General features: G+C 36.3%; 1 protein-coding gene across 2 annotated transcripts in view; it reads left to right on the forward strand.

The window, feature by feature from the left end:
• Positions 1-5,339: 5,339 nt before the first annotated feature.
• Positions 5,340-19,670, forward strand: part of LOC136039456 (sodium/potassium/calcium exchanger Nckx30C-like) — a 71,409-nt gene continuing 57,078 nt past the window's right edge. Inside the window, exon 1 of one of the 2 annotated variants that reach the window (XM_065723220.1) lies at positions 5,340-7,175. In XM_065723220.1, the coding sequence (XP_065579292.1) occupies positions 6,183-7,175 (993 nt within the window). In that variant the 5' untranslated portion in view covers positions 5,340-6,182. Of the gene's footprint in view, positions 7,185-19,670 lie in introns of both variants that reach the window. The other variant, XM_065723219.1, reaches the window with a different exon arrangement.

Consider the following 19,670-nt stretch of genomic DNA (forward strand, 5'->3'; position numbering starts at 1 on the left):
AGTTAATACGACCACCTCTTACACAAACACCTTACATGTTAACAATGGGCAACTTTTATAGGTTAGATCTCTTACCCTGGGAGCTATGTGGGAATTTTCAGTCCCTAAGTTATATTATATCTCTTTTTATTCTTAGAAAAGGTACTAAAGCTTTTAATTTCCAATCAAATGAACATCCTCCAAAGTTTTTACGACCACTCCTCCCACAAACACCTTATATGCCTCCAGGGCATAACTTTCAACGCATGATCCCGGTATCTGGGAGATTGTGTCGACCCCAGAGTTTTTTCATCGTATCTTTGAACTATTTCTAACAAAATGGCTATCTCAAAATTTTCATCGGATTTAATCGGGGAGAAGAGAGCGTGGGGGGGAGTCTAGTTACCCTCAGATCACTTTCGACTCCTAAAAAGTGAACTAGAACTTTCAATTTCAAATCAAATAAGGCCCTCCGAAGTTTGGATGAACACGCTTTCCTTAAGAACCTTAAATGCCTCTGATGCATAGCTTTGAATAGGTTCCGCCGGTTTCTGGGTGATTATATCAACCCCAAAGTTTTTGTCATGTGAACTTGAACTATTTTTAAAATAATGACAATGTTATATTTTTCGCCGGAGACATTTGAAGAAAAAAGGGCATGGAGCCCCCTCAGTTGTTTAAGCTACCACCCCTTCCATATGACGTGCCTCTGGGAAAAATTATTTATTTTATTTTATGGAATAAAATATTGCTAATTTTTTTTGGCGTTGGGGGTTGAGTTATAGAGGGAGGGCCAGGAGTCAGCTCCCATGATTTTTGTAATAAAATGTAGTTGATAAATTTTTTCAAGGGAATCGGGTCATAGAGGGAGGGCCAGGGACCAGTCCCATGAATTTTGAAGTAAAGTATTGTTAATAAGTTTTTTGGTGGGTAGGGGTGTTGAGCCACGGGGGAAGGACCAAGGGTCATATCCCATGTTCTTAGAATAAAAAATTTTAATAGATATTTTGGATTGGGAGGGTGTCAGGCCGTGGAGGAAGGGCTAGGGGTGATCTCCTAGGAATTTTGGTATAAAGTAATGTTAATTAGTTTTTCTTGTGGGGATGAGGGTTGAGCCATAAAGGGAGGGCCAGAGGTCAGCTCCCATGATTTTGGAGTAAAACATTGCTAATCAGTTCTTGTTTTTTTCTGGAGGGTATCAACCCCAGACTTTTGTTATATAATCTTTGGTCTATTTTGAACAAAATAGCTATATAAAAAATTTGATCGGATGGGTTTCGGAAGAAGAGGTCGCGGGAGAGGGGGCTGTTTGCCTTCTTGTCACTTTTTACTCTTAAAAAAGGAACTAGAACACACAATTCCCAATCGAATGTGTCCCCTCATAAGTTTATGTGACCACCCTTTGCTGAAAACCTTGAATGCCCCGGGGCATAATTTACAACACTTGCCCCCTGATCTTGGGATCTGTGTTAACCCTGGAGTTTTTGTTATATAATTATTGGTATATTTTGAACAAAATAGCTATATAGAAATTGGATGGGATGGATTTCGGAAGAAGAGGTCATGGGGGAGGGGACAATTTGCCTTCCTGTCACTTTTGACTCTTAAAAAAAGAACTAGAACATACAATTCCCAATCGAATGTGCCCCCTCCTAAGTTTATGTGACCACCCTTCCCTAAAAACCTTCAATGCCCAGGAGTATAATTTATAACACTTGCCCCCCTATTCTGGGGGGCTGTGTTAACCCTGGAGTTTTTGTTATATAATTATTGGTATATATTGCACAAAAAGGCTATAAAAAATCGATCGGATGTGTTTGAGAAATCGGGGGCAAGGGGGAGCTAGTTTCCCCTAATCCCTTTTTACTCTTAAAAAAGGCTAGAGCTTTCAATTCATATTCAAATAAGCTCCTCCCCCACAAAAAAATATACGACAACCCCTCCAAAATAACCTTATCTGCCCCCGGGGCATAACTTACAAAGATTGCCCCTGGGCTCTATGGGGGGAAGGTTGATCCCAAAGTTTTTGTCATCTGATCGTTAAAATTTTTGATTAAATGCACTAGGGGAAGGGAAAATGCAGGGGGGGGGGGTTCTAGTCACCCTCTTATACCCTCTGAATCTTAAAAAGGAACTAGAACTTCCGATTTCCTATCGAATGAGGCCCCTCTAAAGTTTATACGACCACACCTTCCAAAAAACCCTATATGACCCCGGGGAATAGCTTATAACACCTGCCTCTGAACTCTGGGGGGTTGAGTCAACCACAAAGTTTTTTTTTTAATCTGATGTTTGAACTATTTTTAACATAATGCCTATCTAAAAAAAAATATTGGATACATACGGGGAAAAGAAGGTGTAGGGGAGGTAGTGTTTAGTTGCCCTCGGGTCACTTTTTACTATTAGAAAGGGAACTAGAACTATCAATTTCCTATCAAATGAGACCTCTATGAAGTTTATAAGAGCAACCCTATCATAAAAACCATATATGCCCCCAGGGCATAGCTTGCTATATTGGCCCTGGGCTGGGGGTTTGTGTCAACAAAATGGCTATCTCAAAATTTTTATCAGATGCATTCGGGGAAAACATGACATGGCGGGGAGCTAGTTGCCCTCCAGTCCCTTTTGACTTAAAAAAAAAAGACACAAGAACTTCCGATTTCAAATCGAAAAAGCCCCCTCTGAAGTCTATATGACTACCTATTCCTTATGAAATGTGTCTTGAAAGAAAATAATAATAATAATAAATAATAAGACATTGAAGCCTTATGGCCTTTACTATAGGCAATGCCATAGCACTGCATCTGATTCACACTCAAAATCAACAGCTTTTGTGTTTGAGTAGCCTTACCTAAAGAAACAGGACAGAAAGTCAACATATAGCATAAAGAGTGAGGGTTGAGAAAGGGGCAAACCCCCTCGTAAACAGAATAATTTCTGTTCGTTTTAAGCCTGACTGTTGCCCCTTACTTTCAATTGAAAAAACTTTTTTTTCAGTTTATTTTCTGGCTATTTTTCAATTTATTCCACGAAAACCCATTTCCTGCCCTCCTCCCGAGTAGGGTTTCTCGTGAAAAATTACACCTGACGTTTTCGTCCCAACTGAAAATTCTCTCCCTGGAATATCCTCCTCTCCCCTATCCCAGTAAAAATCACCCCGAAAATGTCGATATGTTTCCCAAAAACAAATACTACACGCGAACAACTTTGGCAAATTTTTAACTTATAGCCTTTCCCCTAGGAACTATGGAGGATAAGGTCATCATCAAAAACATGGTTGCTAGACCTTTAAACTGTATTGAATCAAATGGCTACATTAAAATTTGTTTGGAATGTCTTTGGGGAAAAAGTGGGCCTGAAAGGGAGGCTAAGTGCCCTTGAGTCTTCTTGGTCACTTAAAGTGGCCATTAGAACTTTTTATTTCTTTTCAAGTGAGCTTTCTTCTGATATTCTAGAACTATTGGTTAGATACGATCACCCCTGGTAAAAAAGAATAAACCCGCATTTTTGATCTTCTTTTGCCAAAAAATACAAAATTCCACATTTTTGTAGATAGGATTTAAAAACCTCTGTGTTTTTGATATATTGAATCTTATGTGTAATTTTTCTTTAAGATCGCTCGACATTTTGGCGGGGACTTTCCATCTTTTTAAAAAATCAGGCACATTTAAAAATATTTTTAAGAATCTATAGGTTTTTGAAGGTTAATATTTTCAATAAATTTTTTGTAGGGACGTTCCCAATGGACATCGGCAGAGAAGCCAAGAGCAGTTGCCCCAGAAGACAAGGACACATTAGAAAATGCATATAAATAAGAAAATGAAAGATATTCACATTTAAGTATTGGCGAAAAAAGAAAAGACTCCTATCCCCACCCTTTGGTAAATTTCCTCGAGAACTTATTGATGCACCTTTTTTACTGGCAGGCGTGTGAATTTAATTATGTTATACATGAAAAGATAACCGGCAACAAGAGGGTACGAATACCCTGAAGTACACACACTACAGAGAAAATCCAAAAATGTTCCCAGGATCTATAGGGGCTATGAATTAATATCTACCACCCTCCCTCCCTGCTTCAGAAGAAAAAAATACCCTTTTTGTACACTGGAGTTGAAAACACAAAAAACCCTATCTACAAAAATATCAATCAACCCTCCTCAATAATGTTTGATATGCAACTGCATTCCACTGTACATAATTTTTCAAGCTTTATATGAATTCAATTAGTTAAATGAAGCATTAAAAAATAAGTCCATTTTAATCGTTTATTTAGGATGTACTACGTCCACCTTCAGGAACGACTGTGCCTCTGTGCAGTATTACTGCCTTTGAAGTTGGAAAGCTCAGTGCACAGTGAATAACAATCAGTGACAGTTTGATATTTTTAGTCTGACTGGCCATCTCAGGCCATCAGCTTCAGGAGCGACTGTGCCTCTGTGCAGTATTACTGCCTTTGAAGTTGGAAAGCTCAGTGCACAGTGAATAACAATCAGTGACAGTATGATATTTTTAGTCTGACTGGCCATCTCAGGCCATCAGCTTCAGGAGCGACTGTGCCTCTGTGCAGTATTACTGCCTTTGAAGTTGGAAAGCTCAGTGCACAGTGAATAACAATCAGTGACAGTTTGATATTTTTAGTCTGACTGGCCATCTCAGGCCATCAGCTTCAGGAGCGACTGTGCCTCTGTGCAGTATAACTGCCTTTGAAGTTGGAAAGCTCAGTGCACAGTGAATAACAATCAGTGACAGTTTGATATTTTTAGTCTGACTGGCCATCTCAGGCCATCAGCTTCAGGAGCGACTGTGCCTCTGTTCAGTATTACTGCCTTTGAAGTTGGAAAGCTCAGTGCACAGTGAATAACAATCAGTGACAGTTTGATATTTTTAGTCTGACTGGCCATCTCAGGCCATCAGCTTCAGGAGCGACTGTGCCTCTGTGCAGTATAACTGCCTTTGAAGTTGGAAAGCTCAGTGCACAGTGAATAACAATCAGTGACAGTTTGATATTTTTAGTCTGACTGGCCATCTCAGGCCATCAGCTTCAGGAGCGACTGTGCCTCTGTGCAGTATTACTGCCTTTGAAGTTGGAAAGCTCAGTGCACAGTGAATAACAATCAGTGACAGTTTGATATTTTTAGTCTGACTGGCCATCTCAGGCCATCAGCTTCAGGAGCGACTGTGCCTCTGTGCAGTATTACTGCCTTTGAAGTTGGAAAGCTCAGTGAACAGTGAATAACAATCAGTGACAGTTTGATATTTTTAGTCTGACTGGCCATCTCAGGCCATCAGCTTCAGAAGCGACTGTGCCTCTGTGCAGTATTACTGCCTTTGAAGTTGGAAAGCTCAGTGCACAGTGAATAACAATCAGTGACAGTTTGATATTTTTAGTCTGACTGGCCATCTCAGGCCATCAGCTTCAGGAGCGACTGTGCCTCTGTGCAGTATTACTGCCTTTGAAGTTGGAAAGCTCAGTGCACAGTGAATAACAATCAGTGACAGTTTGATATTTTTAGTCTGATTGGCCATCTCAAAATTCTCACTTGATAGCTTTTCCAAATCCTTTGGGCCAAAATTGTTATTTCACGCAGCAAGATGACAGTAAGCACCACTTTACTGTGGCACAATCTTTTCCGCCACTTAAAATGGAACCAGAACCTTCAATTTTCTCTCTAATGAATCTCTCTTAAAATTCTTGGATCATCAATTTGATATGATCACCCCTGGGGGCTTAGAAAAATAAACAAAGAAACAAAAATACTGAAATTGATGGTGTAATTTTTATCAAGATCATCCGATGGCCTCTTATTCGATTTGCACTATGTCCAGTCATTTTATATAGCCTAGAACTTTAAATTGAACTTATTTTGACATTTATTTTGCCCAATGTATTTTGATTTAGGAAAAAAAGAAAAACTCGCCCATTTTTTCAAATTTCTCTAATTTGAAATTTTTTGATAGATGCCAATAGCATCTCCTTGGGAAAAAATATTTAAATCGATCGGTTTCTAACAAGAACGAGAGTGACATGATTACTGGATTTTCAAGCGACTGCGCCTCCCCTTTTCTTCGATTTGGATAGCTTGAGGGACAAATTTCCTTCAAAGAGAACAGTTCTTTTGCTTTAGCAGTGAATTCCAGTGAACTATGGAAAGGATGTCCTTTGAAAATGTTCGTACTACTAAAGTAAACAGATAATAATCATGCTGATCAAAAAGCGCAAATCCGTACATATTGCGGATCTTTGCATGAATGACCCTGGCTTTCTTACTGCTCTTATAGGAACCTTTTTTGTTTATATCATTGCTTTATGCTCATTCTTGAACTTGAATAAAACACTTTCTAAGTCTTCTGTTGGAGTAGAACAAGAGGCCTTTAATAATGGAATTATGCATCAAAAGCCGCAAAATGAGCCCACCATACGGGAGTTTGATATTTTTGAAAGACATATGGATGCCCAAAGCTACAAAGGTCCCATGGAGGATTTAATATTAGAGAAAATGCTTGGCAAACCTTTAGGATATGAGGATGAGCAAAACATTTATTATAGGGGTCTAATCCCTGGACGAAGAGTAATTAGGTCGTCAGACGAAATAGTAAATAAAAACGAATCTGTGAAAGACCCACTCTTTCCTGCCGATTTCTTTACACTAGAACAACGAAAACAAGGTGCTGTGATATTTCATATTCTTGGAGTCATATATATGTTCATCGCGCTGGCCATTGTTTGCGATGAATTTTTTGTACCATCTCTTGAGGTAATCATTGAAAGATTTGGAATTCCAGATGACGTTGCTGGTGCCACATTTATGGCGGCTGGTGGTTCAGCACCAGAGCTTTTTACGAGCGTCATTGGGGTGTTTGTTTCATTTGATGATGTTGGCATAGGTACCATTGTGGGCTCAGCAGTTTTTAACATTTTATTTGTGATTGGAATGTGTGCTTTATTCAGTCGAACGGTGTTAACCTTAACGTGGTGGCCCCTATTCAGAGACTGTACATTTTATAGCATTGCCTTGGTTACTTTAGTAGGATTTTTTCTAGACAATTATATATATTGGTGGGAAGCTCTATTACTCCTTGGAATTTATGCTACTTATGTCACTTTTATGAAGTTTAACGCCACTTTCGAAAGAGCAGTAAAACGAGTCATATACAAGAACAAAATCCCTCGGATAAGCAGTGCTGATGCATTGGTGAGTCATGTAAGTCTTTTTCTTTCGTTTCCTCCCTATTTTAGTTCAGATTTTCACTCTCCCTTTTTATTTACTTTAACACCTTGCAGAAGCTTTATTTTAAAATAAAATATATTAAATCCAGAAGCAAAATGTAAAAAAAAGCCAGAGAATTACATTAGTTAGATTTGTTTTTGCTTTTAAAGTAACAATTAATGCTCCTTGCTTATAGTAATCTAGCTGACCTTACGTGTGTTCTTTGAATACTATGCTTCTACATGCTTGTGTTTATGTTACATACACGGAAGGTATATCACTTGTTTCTCGCAATATAAGGTTTTCTTGCTCTTAGCTCCTTCAGTAAAACTTTTGTATTTTTAGATATTTACTTTTTAGTTTTATGTCTAAGATTTTTATCCAGATGAATTAGTAGTTTGAAATAGAAATTTGATTCTTGTGCTGAAGTTTTTATCTAATATATATATATATATATATATATATATATATATATATATATATATATATATATATATATATATATATATATATATATATATATATATATATATATATATATATATATCAGAAGCCCCTTCTGTATAGTATCAGATACTTCTATATTATCAGAAGCCCCTCGACTCCACCGCCAGGTCCTGGCACTTGCCACGTGGCAAGCATCTATGTATGGATTCTTACTATCGCTTGCTTTCTAAACGCAGACAATTTGAGCCTTGAATTGATGTCTTGACGTCCAAATGGAACTTAAATTAGAAGTAGGTCCTTTGTAATTTTTTTCTTATTGGACCTTTAACTTTTGCCTCGTCTTGTATTTTTTTATTCTGAAAGACATATCGTCGAACCTTTGTTTCTTTTAAGTGTTCAGGTGATGAGACAAAAACTTCTTCTTTTGTCTCGGCTTGTCTTTCTTCATTCTGCATCATATATTAGCGAAGCTTTGTCTGTTTTCACTGTTCAGGTGGTGGGACAAAAACTTCTTCTTTTGTCTCAGCTTGTCTTTTATCATTATTAAGGACATATTACCGAACCATTGCTTCTTTCAATTTCAGGTGGTGGGACAGAAACTTCTTTATCTTCCAATGATTTATCTAATCCAGGCTTTTGATTTTCAAAGGTATGATAGGTATTGATGACCTTATTCATATCAAAACTCGAAACCTACTAATCAACGCTATCATTTTCAATTTGCTTAGTTCGTTTTACCGCGGCTTGGATTTCATCAATATGTAATAGATATGGCTGAGCCTTTGTATTTGTAACAAAGATATGGTAGGCATTGATGACCTTATCCATGTCAAAATTTCAAACCCAAACATTATCGCTATCTTCTTCAATTTTGACACGTTTTGAATCTCGCTGTCTAAGTTGATTTTCATTGAATTGCTCACATGCTTGGTGTTGCATGTCTTCTAACCGCATATATCTGCTCTTCCTTTTCATTTTTGACATGCCGCCACTGTTCTTTTAACCACATGTGTTTTTTCTCTTCATTTTCATTTTTGACTCGCTCACATACTCGGTTTCATATGTCTTCTAGTCATGTGTGTGTTTCCTCTTCATTTTCATTTTTGACTCGCTTACTTCTTCGGTGTCGCACGTCTTCTAAGCGTGTGTTTCTTTGCTCTTCATTTCGTTTTAGACACGTTGTAGTTTGACAACTGTAGTTTTAGCATATCTTCTAACCGACCGTATTTCCGCTCTTTATTTTCATTTTTGACACGTTGTTGGATTTTGATTACTTAAGACAATTTAGAAATGGCTTCTGCTTTAGCTGCTCGTATTAGTGATCGCAATTGATGGTCCAGATTGTCAATTTTTACATCTTACCGCGTTTGAAAGTTCAGGCGTTGGTTCCGAGGAATCATCCTTTATAGTAACTGCAACTGCGAATTTTCGTTTTTTGGACCTTCTAAAGACATTACGTCATATAAATAATTGATGTATTTGAAATGCAACAATCTTATTTATGCTATGCATGACATCATTTAAGGAAAATATAGAAAGGAAGGAAATAGGCCGATAATTTGAAGGATCACTCTTGCTACCACTTTTGTGGATGACGGTTATACGCGTGGACTTCAGTGCCTGAGGGAAAACTCCACGTTCAAACGACCTATTAATTAATTTTGTTAGCGGAGTCACTATCGCTGGGAGAATAGAATTGACTGCTCGAAAGGGTACTAATTCAGGTCGTGAAGAAGGTGGTCCCCTTAAATTAAAAATTGTCCAAGAAACCTCTGTCTCACTTATCTGTTCAAGCACAAAAGATTTGGGGCAAGAAGGATCCAAATATCTAGTAAAATCACTATTAGATCTTGATTCAGATACAGAATTAGCTGTCAAACGACCAATTGAAGTGAACTTCGATCTTAATTCCCGCTTTGTTTCCACGTATTTATCAATATCCTTTCCGTCTAGCCTAAACTTCGTTGGTAATGGTGGAGGCGAATGACCAGGCTTAACAACGGAATTTACAATCATCCATGTTTTTTTTTTATATCTTTACGAAACTCTGAAACTTTTCAACGATAATAATCTGTTTTGACCCAACATGTTGCTGACTTAAATTTATTTCAATAATCTTTGAAACGATGAGGTCGCTCAGGTGTAAGATGATTCTTGTAAGCTTTCCAAAGATAAGCTTTTCGCTTAAGACACTTTACCAATCCAGGAGTAATCCACGGACGCAATTAGGCTGACTTCTTGGAATCATTTTTCTTCTGGTCATGTAGATATACCTCAACGTAAATGTCCTTGATCGCCCCATAAAATTCTTCAAACACATCATTTATAGGTATATCAAAATCATCCACAAATTCCCATAGTTTTGACCAAAGGTTCGAGAGCTGCTCTTCCTTTGTGAGAAAATGCTGCCATTGAACAATTCATTTAGAAGGACGGATGTTCAACACATCAAACTTAAAACATACACGAAAATGGTCTGATATATCATAAATGACCAACTTAAGCTAGCCAAATCTGTTTATCATAATTTTAATTAATTTCTAAATATTGATATAAATACTCAATTGCCCATTCCCGAAAAGCATTATTTTCTTCTCACTTTCAGATAGTTTTGAAGAATTTTTATATAATATAGTTTTATCACGTGTTGAAAGCTTAAGAAATTATAAATTAACCATAATATATTAAAGGGGGCTCACATCCATCCAAGTAGATTTTATTTTCATATACAAATCAATGTCGTGCAATTTCACAAATTTTAAATTTCTTAAACCAAAAGGTTATTTGAGCCTCATTCATTCCCAGAAAATATTTCAAACACAAGTCAAAATATGCTGTTTGGAGCATATGCTGGTCGAAAAGAGAAAAAAATGTAACACTTCTCGTATAATGCAAAAATGACCATTTTCAAGGAATATTTTGTAGCCTTCTAAGCTTAATGGTCCACTGCCTCCAGAAAAAAAAGCTGTCTTTTGTACCCAAAGCATGTTTTTCCCATAAAATATGGAAAATATTGTAGGCTGTGCCAACTTAGTATTTCCTTTATCGGTAGATAAAATCCATTTTGTAAGACAATTTTCTTTTGTAAATAGCCTCCGTTGGAAAATACTGGCTATAAATAAAAGAAATTATTACCATGTCACTTTTACATATTTCAATGCAAGATTTATAATATTTTGTAGCAAGTGTAAACTTGATTTAGTTTCCTCCTTTTTAGCAGCCCACAAGTAAAGTAGTGATCCGAATCAGAAGTTAAATAGACGTAAAATTTTGAAATTAAAACATGTACCAAAAGAATTTGTCTTAATACTAATGTCCAACATTTGAAATTAATGAATTTCAAATATATCTGTAAAAATTACTGTGATGAGATAATTTTCGTTAAGTTTAAAAGAGAGGGGAAACGTTCCCAAAAAAGAAACTGATCCCAGAATCTGAGAAAAGCGTCGGATGACTCGGAAACTTCTCAATTATCAAACAGCTCGTGGTAACGACTCGACCCGGGTCATTACCCGGCTCAATAGTAAACGACCCGGAGCGACCCGGCTCTATAGTAAACGAAACTCTAAAAAACGGAATTTTGATGCTATAAGTTACATCAAAAGAATCAGATTTCCATTTAAATATATAATTTTTATCAAATTTAGTCTTTGTCATCAAAAATTACGAGCCTGAGAAAATTTGCCTTATTTTGGAAAATAGGGGGAGACACCCCCTAAAAGTCGTAGAATCTTAACAAAAATCACACCATCGTATTCAGCTTATCAGAGAACCATCTAGCAACGATTTCAAGCTCCTATCTACAAAAATCTGGAATTTCGTATTTTTTGCCAGAAGACAGATCACGAGTGCGTGTTTATTTGTTTTTTTTCCAGGGTTCATCGTATCGATCAAGAGGTGTTGCAAGAGGGCTCATTCTAATGAAAATGAAAAGTTCTATTGCTCTTTTTAAGTGATCAAAAAATTGTAGGGTACCTAGGCCCCCTCCCACGCTCATTTGTTTCCCAAAGTCAACGGATCAAAATTTTGAGATTCCCATTTTGTTCCGCATTGTCAAAAACCATAATAACTATGTCTTTGGGGATGACTTACTCCCCCACAGTTCCTGGGGGAGGGGCTGCAAGTTACAAACTTTGACCAGTGTTTACATACAGTAATGGTTATTGGGAAGTGTACAGACGTTTTCAGGGGGATTTTTTTGGTTTGGGGGTGGGGTTGAGGGGAGGGGGTAATGTGGGAGGATCTTTTCCTGGAGAAATATGTCATGGGGAAAGAGAAATTCAACGAAAAGGGCGCGGGATTTTCTAGCAGTACTATGAAAAAAAACAATGAAAAAATAAACATGAAAACGTTTTTTCAATTGAAAGTAATGAGTAGCATTAAAACTTAAAACGAACAGAGGCTATTACGCTATGAGGGATTCTAAAAATATTTTAGCACAAAGAGCGAGGTATTTAGGAGGAGATAAATACCTCGCTCTTTATGCTAAAGTATTTTTAGCAATTTCAACTATTTATTCTACGGCCTTTCTGATTCAGGGGTCATTCTTAAAGAATTGGGACAAAACTTAAGATTTAGCTTAAGAGTGAGGTATTAACGAGGGGACAAACCCCCTCATATACATAATAAAAATATAAGAATATAAAAGTTTGTTACGTAAGTTAATTCTTAAGTTACATATATTTTTCAAACAGTTCGTGGTAACGAACTGTAGTAAGGAGCGACCCGGCTCAATAGTAACAGAAACTCTAAAAAACGGAATTTTGATACCAATAGTTACATCAAAAGAATCGTATTTTAATGGTGATTTGAAATATATAAGCTTCATCACGTTTAGTCTTACCCATCAGAAGTTACGAGCCTGAGAAAATTTGCCCTATTTTAGAAAATAGGCGGGAACACCCCCTAAAATTCATACAATCTTTAAGAAAATCACATCATCAGATTCAGCGTATCAGAGAACCCTACTGTTCAAGTTCCAAGCTCTTATCTACAAAAATGTGGAATTTTGCATTTTTTGCCAGAAGACTAATCACGGATGCGTGTTTATTTGTTTTTTTTTCCAGGGGTGATTGTATCGTCCCAGTGGTCCTAGAATTTCACGAGAGGGCTCATTCGAACGGAAATGAAAAGATCTAGTGCCCTTTTTAAGTGACCAAAAAAATTGGAGGGCACCTAGGCCCCCTCCCACGCTCATTTTTTCCCAAAGTCGTCAAATCAAAAGTCTGAGACAGCCATTTTATTCATCATAGTCGAAAAACCTTATAACTATGTCTTTGGGGACGACTTATTCCCCCACAGTCCCCGTGGGAGGGGCTGAAAGTTACAAATTTTGACCAGTGTTTGCATATAGTAATGGTTTTTGGGGAATGTACAGACGTTTTCAGGGGGATTTTTTGGTTGGAAGGGGGTTGAGAAGAGGGGGTTATGTTGGGGATACTTTCCATGGAGGAATTCGTCATGGGGGAAGAAGATTTCCATAAAGGGGGCGTAGCATTTTCTAGCATTATTTAAAAAAACAATGACAAAATAAATATGAAAAAGTTTTTTCAACTGAAAGTAAGGAGTAGCATTAAAAATTAAAACGAACAGAAAATATTACGCATGTAAGGGGTTCACCTCCTCCGAATACCTCAGTGTTTATGCTAAAGCATTTTTAGTAATTTCAACTATTTATTCTGCGGCCTTTGTGATTCAGGGGACAATATTTAAGCTTTAGTGTGAAGAGCGAGGTATTGACGTGTGGGTGAACCCTCTCATATACATAATAAAAACGTACGAATATAGAAGTTTGTTACGTAAGCTAATTCGTAAGTTACATATATCTCTTACTAATGAAAACGTTCGTAAATTCTAGTTGCCTTTTTAAGTACCCAAAAAATTCGAGGGCAACTGGGCCTCCTCTCACTCCTTTTTTCGCAAAGTCATTCGATCAAAACTATGGGAAAGCCATTTAGCCAAATAAATAAATATGCAAATTTCGCTTTAATTATTCATCTGCGGAGAGCCGAAATCAAAACATGGATTAACTAAAAAACGTTCAGAAATTAAATAAAAAATACAAGTTTCTTAACTGAAAGGAAGGAGCAACATTAAAACTTAAAACGAACAGAAATTACCCCGTATATGAAAGGGGCTGTTCCCTCTTCAACGCCCTGCTCTTGACGCTAAAGTTTTTACTGTTTTATCAATTAGAGTTGAGAGAAAGAGTCAAACTTTAGCGCAAAGAGCAGGGCGTTGAAGAGGGAACAGCCCCTTTTTTGCCGTAGCAAAAAACAGCAAATTTGCAGTCTCCGGTATTCTTCGTCATTACCTCTAGGATTCGAATTGGCCAGAGGGGATAGCCCGCAAATTTGGCTAGGAATCAATCACCGATTTTAATGTTCGCAGGATTCATGCCTAGTAAATGAAAGATTATAAAGTGAAAGAAACTTATCTTTCCGTGAGGGCCGAGCCTCATTAATGTATCCAAGTGAACAATCAGTCCAAACTGTGCGAGGTCGGCCCAACTGCTAATCCTTCTCTACACTAATAAGTGTAATTAACGCGCAGGCAAATTATATCCAATTTTCTCTACACACCACACTTGGCTATCGGATCTAATTTTCTCAATTCAAAACGCCAAAAATCTGATTGTGTGATAAATTCAAGTATCAGATTGCACAATTTCTGTAGTCATTGAATTAATTTATGGCTAAGGAATCAAGTTCAACCAATTCAAAAATTTCAAACAGGTGTAATCCCTTTGAGAGCTAGTTCAATACTGCAGCATATCAGTATACTGCAGGCATCTTCTTTGAATTAAATTCATTTTTTTCGGTAATCTCGGTTATAATGTTTTTTTCTGATATTATGATAAATAGAAACATTCAGATCGAAATAAAGATTTTTAATTTTATGAATGGCTTAAGAATATTAAGTGGAAACTTTCAGGGCATGATGAGGGTATGTACAACTGACGAAAAGGCAATATGCGCATACTTCCTTATATGAAACTACTCCGTATATGAAAGGGGCTTTTCCTCTTTAACGCCCCGCTCTTTACGCTAAAGGTTTTTACTGTTTAAAGAGGTAGAGTTAAGAGAAAGATTCAAACTTTAGCGTAAAGAGTGGGGCGTTGAAGAGGAAAAGCCCCTTTCATATACGGGGTAATTAATGTTCGTTTTAAGTTTTACTGTTGCTCCTTACTTTCAGTAAAAAAAAAACTTGTTTTTTTTATTTAATTACTAATAAAAACGTTCGTTAAAAATTAAAAGTTCTAGTTGCCTTTTTAAGTAACCGAAAAATTGGAGGGCAACTAGGCCTCCTTCCCCACCCCTTATCTCTCAAAATCGTCTGATCAAAACTAAGAGAAAATTTAGCCAAAAAAAGAATTAATATGCAAATTTCATTTTAATAATTTATGTGCGGAGAGCCAAAATCAAACATGCATTAATTCAAAAACGTTAAGATATTAAATAAAAAAACTAGTTTTTAAATCGAAAGTAAGGAGCGACATTAAAACTTAAAACGAATAGAAATTACTCCGTATATGAAATGGGTTGTCCCCTCCGCAATCCCTCGCTCTTTACGCGAAAGTTTGACTCTTTGCCACAGTTCCACTTTTTAAAACAATTAAAAACTTTAGCGTAAAGAGCGAGGCGTTGAGGAGGGGACAACCCATTTCATATACGGAGTAATTTCTGTTCGTTTTAAGTTTTAATGTCACCCCCTACTTTCAGTTAAAAAAACTAGTTTTTTTATTTAATTAATCAGAGTGAAAATTTGGTCAACATATCCTCTTGCTTTCTTAAAATAATGCAGTTCTCCTTTTAACATTTTACCTATAGCATCTTTAAGTCTAAAAAGTATCATTGTACTGAATAATTTTCATTCTACAGAAACCAAGCTAATGCCTCTTTTATTACCATAATCACTCTTAGTATATCCTGAAAGGGTTTAATTAAAGTTTTCTAAAAATCACTGGATGTTTCCCTTGCTTCGGAAATCAAAAAGATAATGTTCTGTATTCCGTCTATAACTTCGCAACTATCCAATTTCAAAAAAATTATTTACCACACGAACAGCACCTAAGGCCCTATTGTTTTTAGTCCTTTTAGCTATAGTTCCGCTGTGCAAATGAAAAATCCCTTCACTTCTAAATTGTCGAAAAATATTTTCATTCCTTTGTGTATCATTACATACATCCTTATAACGGTTCAACACAATTACTAAATATGTTATCCATCCTTCTTTAACTCATCCTGGATACCGCTCTTTCCTTATCACTAATTGAGGCCCTGTTTCTATCTTTAAAAAGAATAATTATGGGTTGGCTATTTTCTCTCAATTTTGAAGGTTTGATCTCTCAATCAAAACTAAGAGAAATCCATTTAGCCAAAAAAAGAATTAATATGCAAATTTCATTTTAATAATTTATGTACGGAGAGCCAAAATCAAACAGCCATTAATTCAAAAACGTTCAGAAATTAAATAAAAAAAAACTAGTTTTTTAACTGAAAGTAAGGAGAGACATTAAAACTTAAAACGAACAGAAATTACTCCGTATATAAAATGGGTTGTCCCCTCCGCAATCCCTCGCTCTTTAAGCTAAAGTTTGACATTGCCACAATTCTAGTTTCTAAAACAATTAAAAACTTTAGCGCAACATAAAAAAATGTCGCTCCTTACTTTCCGTTTTTTTTTTTTTAATTACGTGATAATACGAGTGTGGTAATTACAGAGGAATAAGCTTGGCTTCTTTTTACTTGATTAAGTAAAAAAAAACAAGTTTTTTCAAGTGAAAGTAAGGAGCGACATTAAACCTTAAAACCAACAGAAATTACTCCGTATATGAAAGGGACTGTTCCCTCCTAAGCGCCCTGCTCTTTACGCTAAAGTTTGACTCTTTCTCACAACTCTACTTTGTAAAACAATCAAAAACAAACTTTAGCGTGAAGAGTGAGGCGTTTAGGAGATAACAGCCCCATTCATATACGGAGTTATTTCTGTTCGTTTTAAGTTTTAATGTTGCTCCTTACTTTCACTTGAAAAAAACTTGTTTTTTTTATACTTAATCTCCCTATAGAAACCAAGCTCATTCCTGTGTAATTACCATTTTTACAATTAAAATGAAAAATGTAAAAATTTTTACTTCCCACAACAAGCTCTTTGAAAATATATTCCTATCCAGTTTTCCATTAAAAAAAAGGAAAAAACAAAAAAAACAAACAGATAGGACATATTTAATGGACGAAGGATGGCAGATTATAAAAGATTTTTTTTCACCTTCCACTTGGGGCCAGACAAAAGGCTGATCATCCCAAAAGGGTTCATAAAGTAAAATGGGTAATAAGGAAGGATTTAAATGAAACTGGAACTTCATGGCAGGGGATCTTCTTCATGTTGCATCCTTCGTGGGGAACGATAGGTGAATAATGAATCATTGAACAGGTTGGGATGGAGGAGGAATGTTCGCACTTGTGTTGGCCTCAGTCAGCTTGTTGCTGCCGTAATTTGATATTAATCGTAGTACAAAAACCACTGTTACTTTAGATTAAAAATTAAATAAAAAAAAACTAATTTTTTTTAGCTGAAAGTAAGGAGCGACATTAAAACTTAAAACGAACAGAAATTACTCCGTATATGAAATGGGTTGTCCCCCCTGCAATCCCTCGCTCTTTACGCTAAAGTTTGACTCTTTACCACAATTCTACTTTTTAAAACAATTAAAAGCTTTAGCGTAAAGAGCGAGGGATTGCGGAGGGGACAACCCATTTCATATACGGAGTAATTTCTGTTCGTTTTAAGTTTTAATGTCGCTCCTTACTTTCAGTAAAAAAATTAGTTTTTTTTTATTTAATTTCTGAACGTTTTTGAATTAATGCATGTTTGGTTTTGGCTCTCCTCACATAAATTATTAAAATGAAATTTGTATATTAATTCTTTTTTGGCTAAATGGCTTTCTCTTAGTTTCGATCAGACGATTTTGAGAAATAAGGGGTGGAGAAGGAAGTCTAGTTGCCCTCCAATTTTTTGGTTACTTAAGAATGCAACTAGAACTTTTAATTTTTAACGAATGTTTTTATTAGTAAAAAATATACGTAACTTAAGAATTAACTTATGTAACAAACTTTCATAATCTTATATTTTTATTATGTATACGAGGGGGTTTTTACCCTCGTTAATACCTCGCTCTTTACACTAAATCGTAAGTTTTGTCCCAATTCTTTAAGAATGACCCCTGAATCAGAAAGGCCGTAGAATAAATAGTTGAAATTACTAAAAATAATTTAGCATAAAGAGCGAGGTATTTATCTCCTCCTATATACCTCACTCTTTATGCTAAAGTATTTTAACCCCTCATATAAGTAATAACCTCTGTTCGTTTTACGTTTCAATGCTACCCCTTCCTTTCATTTGAAAAAACGTTTTCATATTTATTTTTCATTGTTTTCTTTTAGTAATGCTAGAAAATCCTGTGCCCTTTTCATTGAATTTTTCTTCCCCAATGACAGATTCCTCCAAGGAAAGATCCTCCAACATATCCCCCTCCCCTCAGCCCCCCCCCCCCAAACGAAATAAAATCCCCCTGAAAACGTCTGCACACTTCCCAATAACCATTACTATATGTAAACACTGGTCAAAGTTTGTAACTTGCAGCCCCTCCCCCAGGTATTGTGGGGGAGTAAGTCATCCCCAAAGACATAGTTATTATGGTTTTCGACTATGCTGAACAAAATGGCTATCTCAAAATTTGGATTCGTTGACTTTGGGAAACAAATGAACGTGGAGGCCTAGATGCCCTCCAATTTTTTTGGTCACTTAAAAAGGGCACTAGAACTTTTCATTTCCGTTAGAATGAGCTCTCTTGCGATATTCTAGGACCACTTGGTCGATACGATGACCCCTGGGAAAAAAAAACAAACAAATAAACTTTTTTTTTCCAGGGGTCATCGTATCGACCCAATTTCGGCTCTCCGCAGATGAATAATTAAAGCGAAATTTGCATATTTATTTATTTGGCTAAATGGCTTTCCCATAGTTTTGATCGAATGACTTTGCGAAAAAAGGAGGGAGAGGAGGCCCAGTTGCCCTCCAATTTTTTGGGTACTTAAAAAGGCAACTAGAATTTACGAACGTTTTCATTAGTAAGAGATATATGTAACTTACGAATTAGCTTACGTAGCAAACTTCTATATTCGTACGTTTTTATTATGTATATGAGAGGGTTCACCCACACGTCAATACCTCGCTCTTCACACTAAAGCTTAAATATTGTCCCCTGAATCACAAAGGCCGTAGAATAAATAGTTGAAATTACTAAAAATGCTTTAGCATAAACACTGAGGTATTAGGAGGAGGTGAACCCCTTACATGCGTAATATTTTCTGTTCGTTTTAATTTTTAATGCTACTCCTTACTTTCAGTTGAAAAAACTTTTTCATATTTATTTTGTCATTGTTTTTTTAGATAATGCTAGAAAATGCTACGCCCCCTTTATGGAAATCTTATTCCCCCATGACAAATTCCTCCATGGAAAGTATCCCCCACTCTAAAACGTGATGTTTTTATACTTATAGATATATTAAAATAATTGGCTTATTTTGGTGATTTTAAATATGTAAGTTTCCTTAAGTTTAGTATTACCGATTAAAGGCTACGAAACTGAGAAAATTTGCCTGATTTTCGGAAAAAGGGAGAAATACACCCTAAAAGTAATAGTATCTTAAAGGAAATCCCATCATCAGATTCAGTATATCAGAAAAGCTTACTGTAGTAATTTCAAGCTCCTTTCTGCAAAAAAGTGGAATTTTGTGTTTTTTGACAGAAGAAAGATCATGGGTACGTTTTTATTTATTTTTTTTTTTTTTGCTTTTCCCATGAGTGATCGTATCAACCAATTGGTCCTAGAATATCACGAGAGGGTTCAATCAAGCGTAAATTAAAAGTTCTAATGCCCTTTTAAGTGACCAATAGATTGGAGGGCAACCTGGCCCCCTCCCCCGCCGTTTTTTCCCAAAGTTGTCCGATCAAGATTTTTAGTAATCCAAT

Source organism: Artemia franciscana, chromosome 19 (assembly GCF_032884065.1).
Source record: "Artemia franciscana chromosome 19, ASM3288406v1, whole genome shotgun sequence".
NCBI classification, from domain to species: domain Eukaryota; kingdom Metazoa; phylum Arthropoda; class Branchiopoda; order Anostraca; family Artemiidae; genus Artemia; species Artemia franciscana.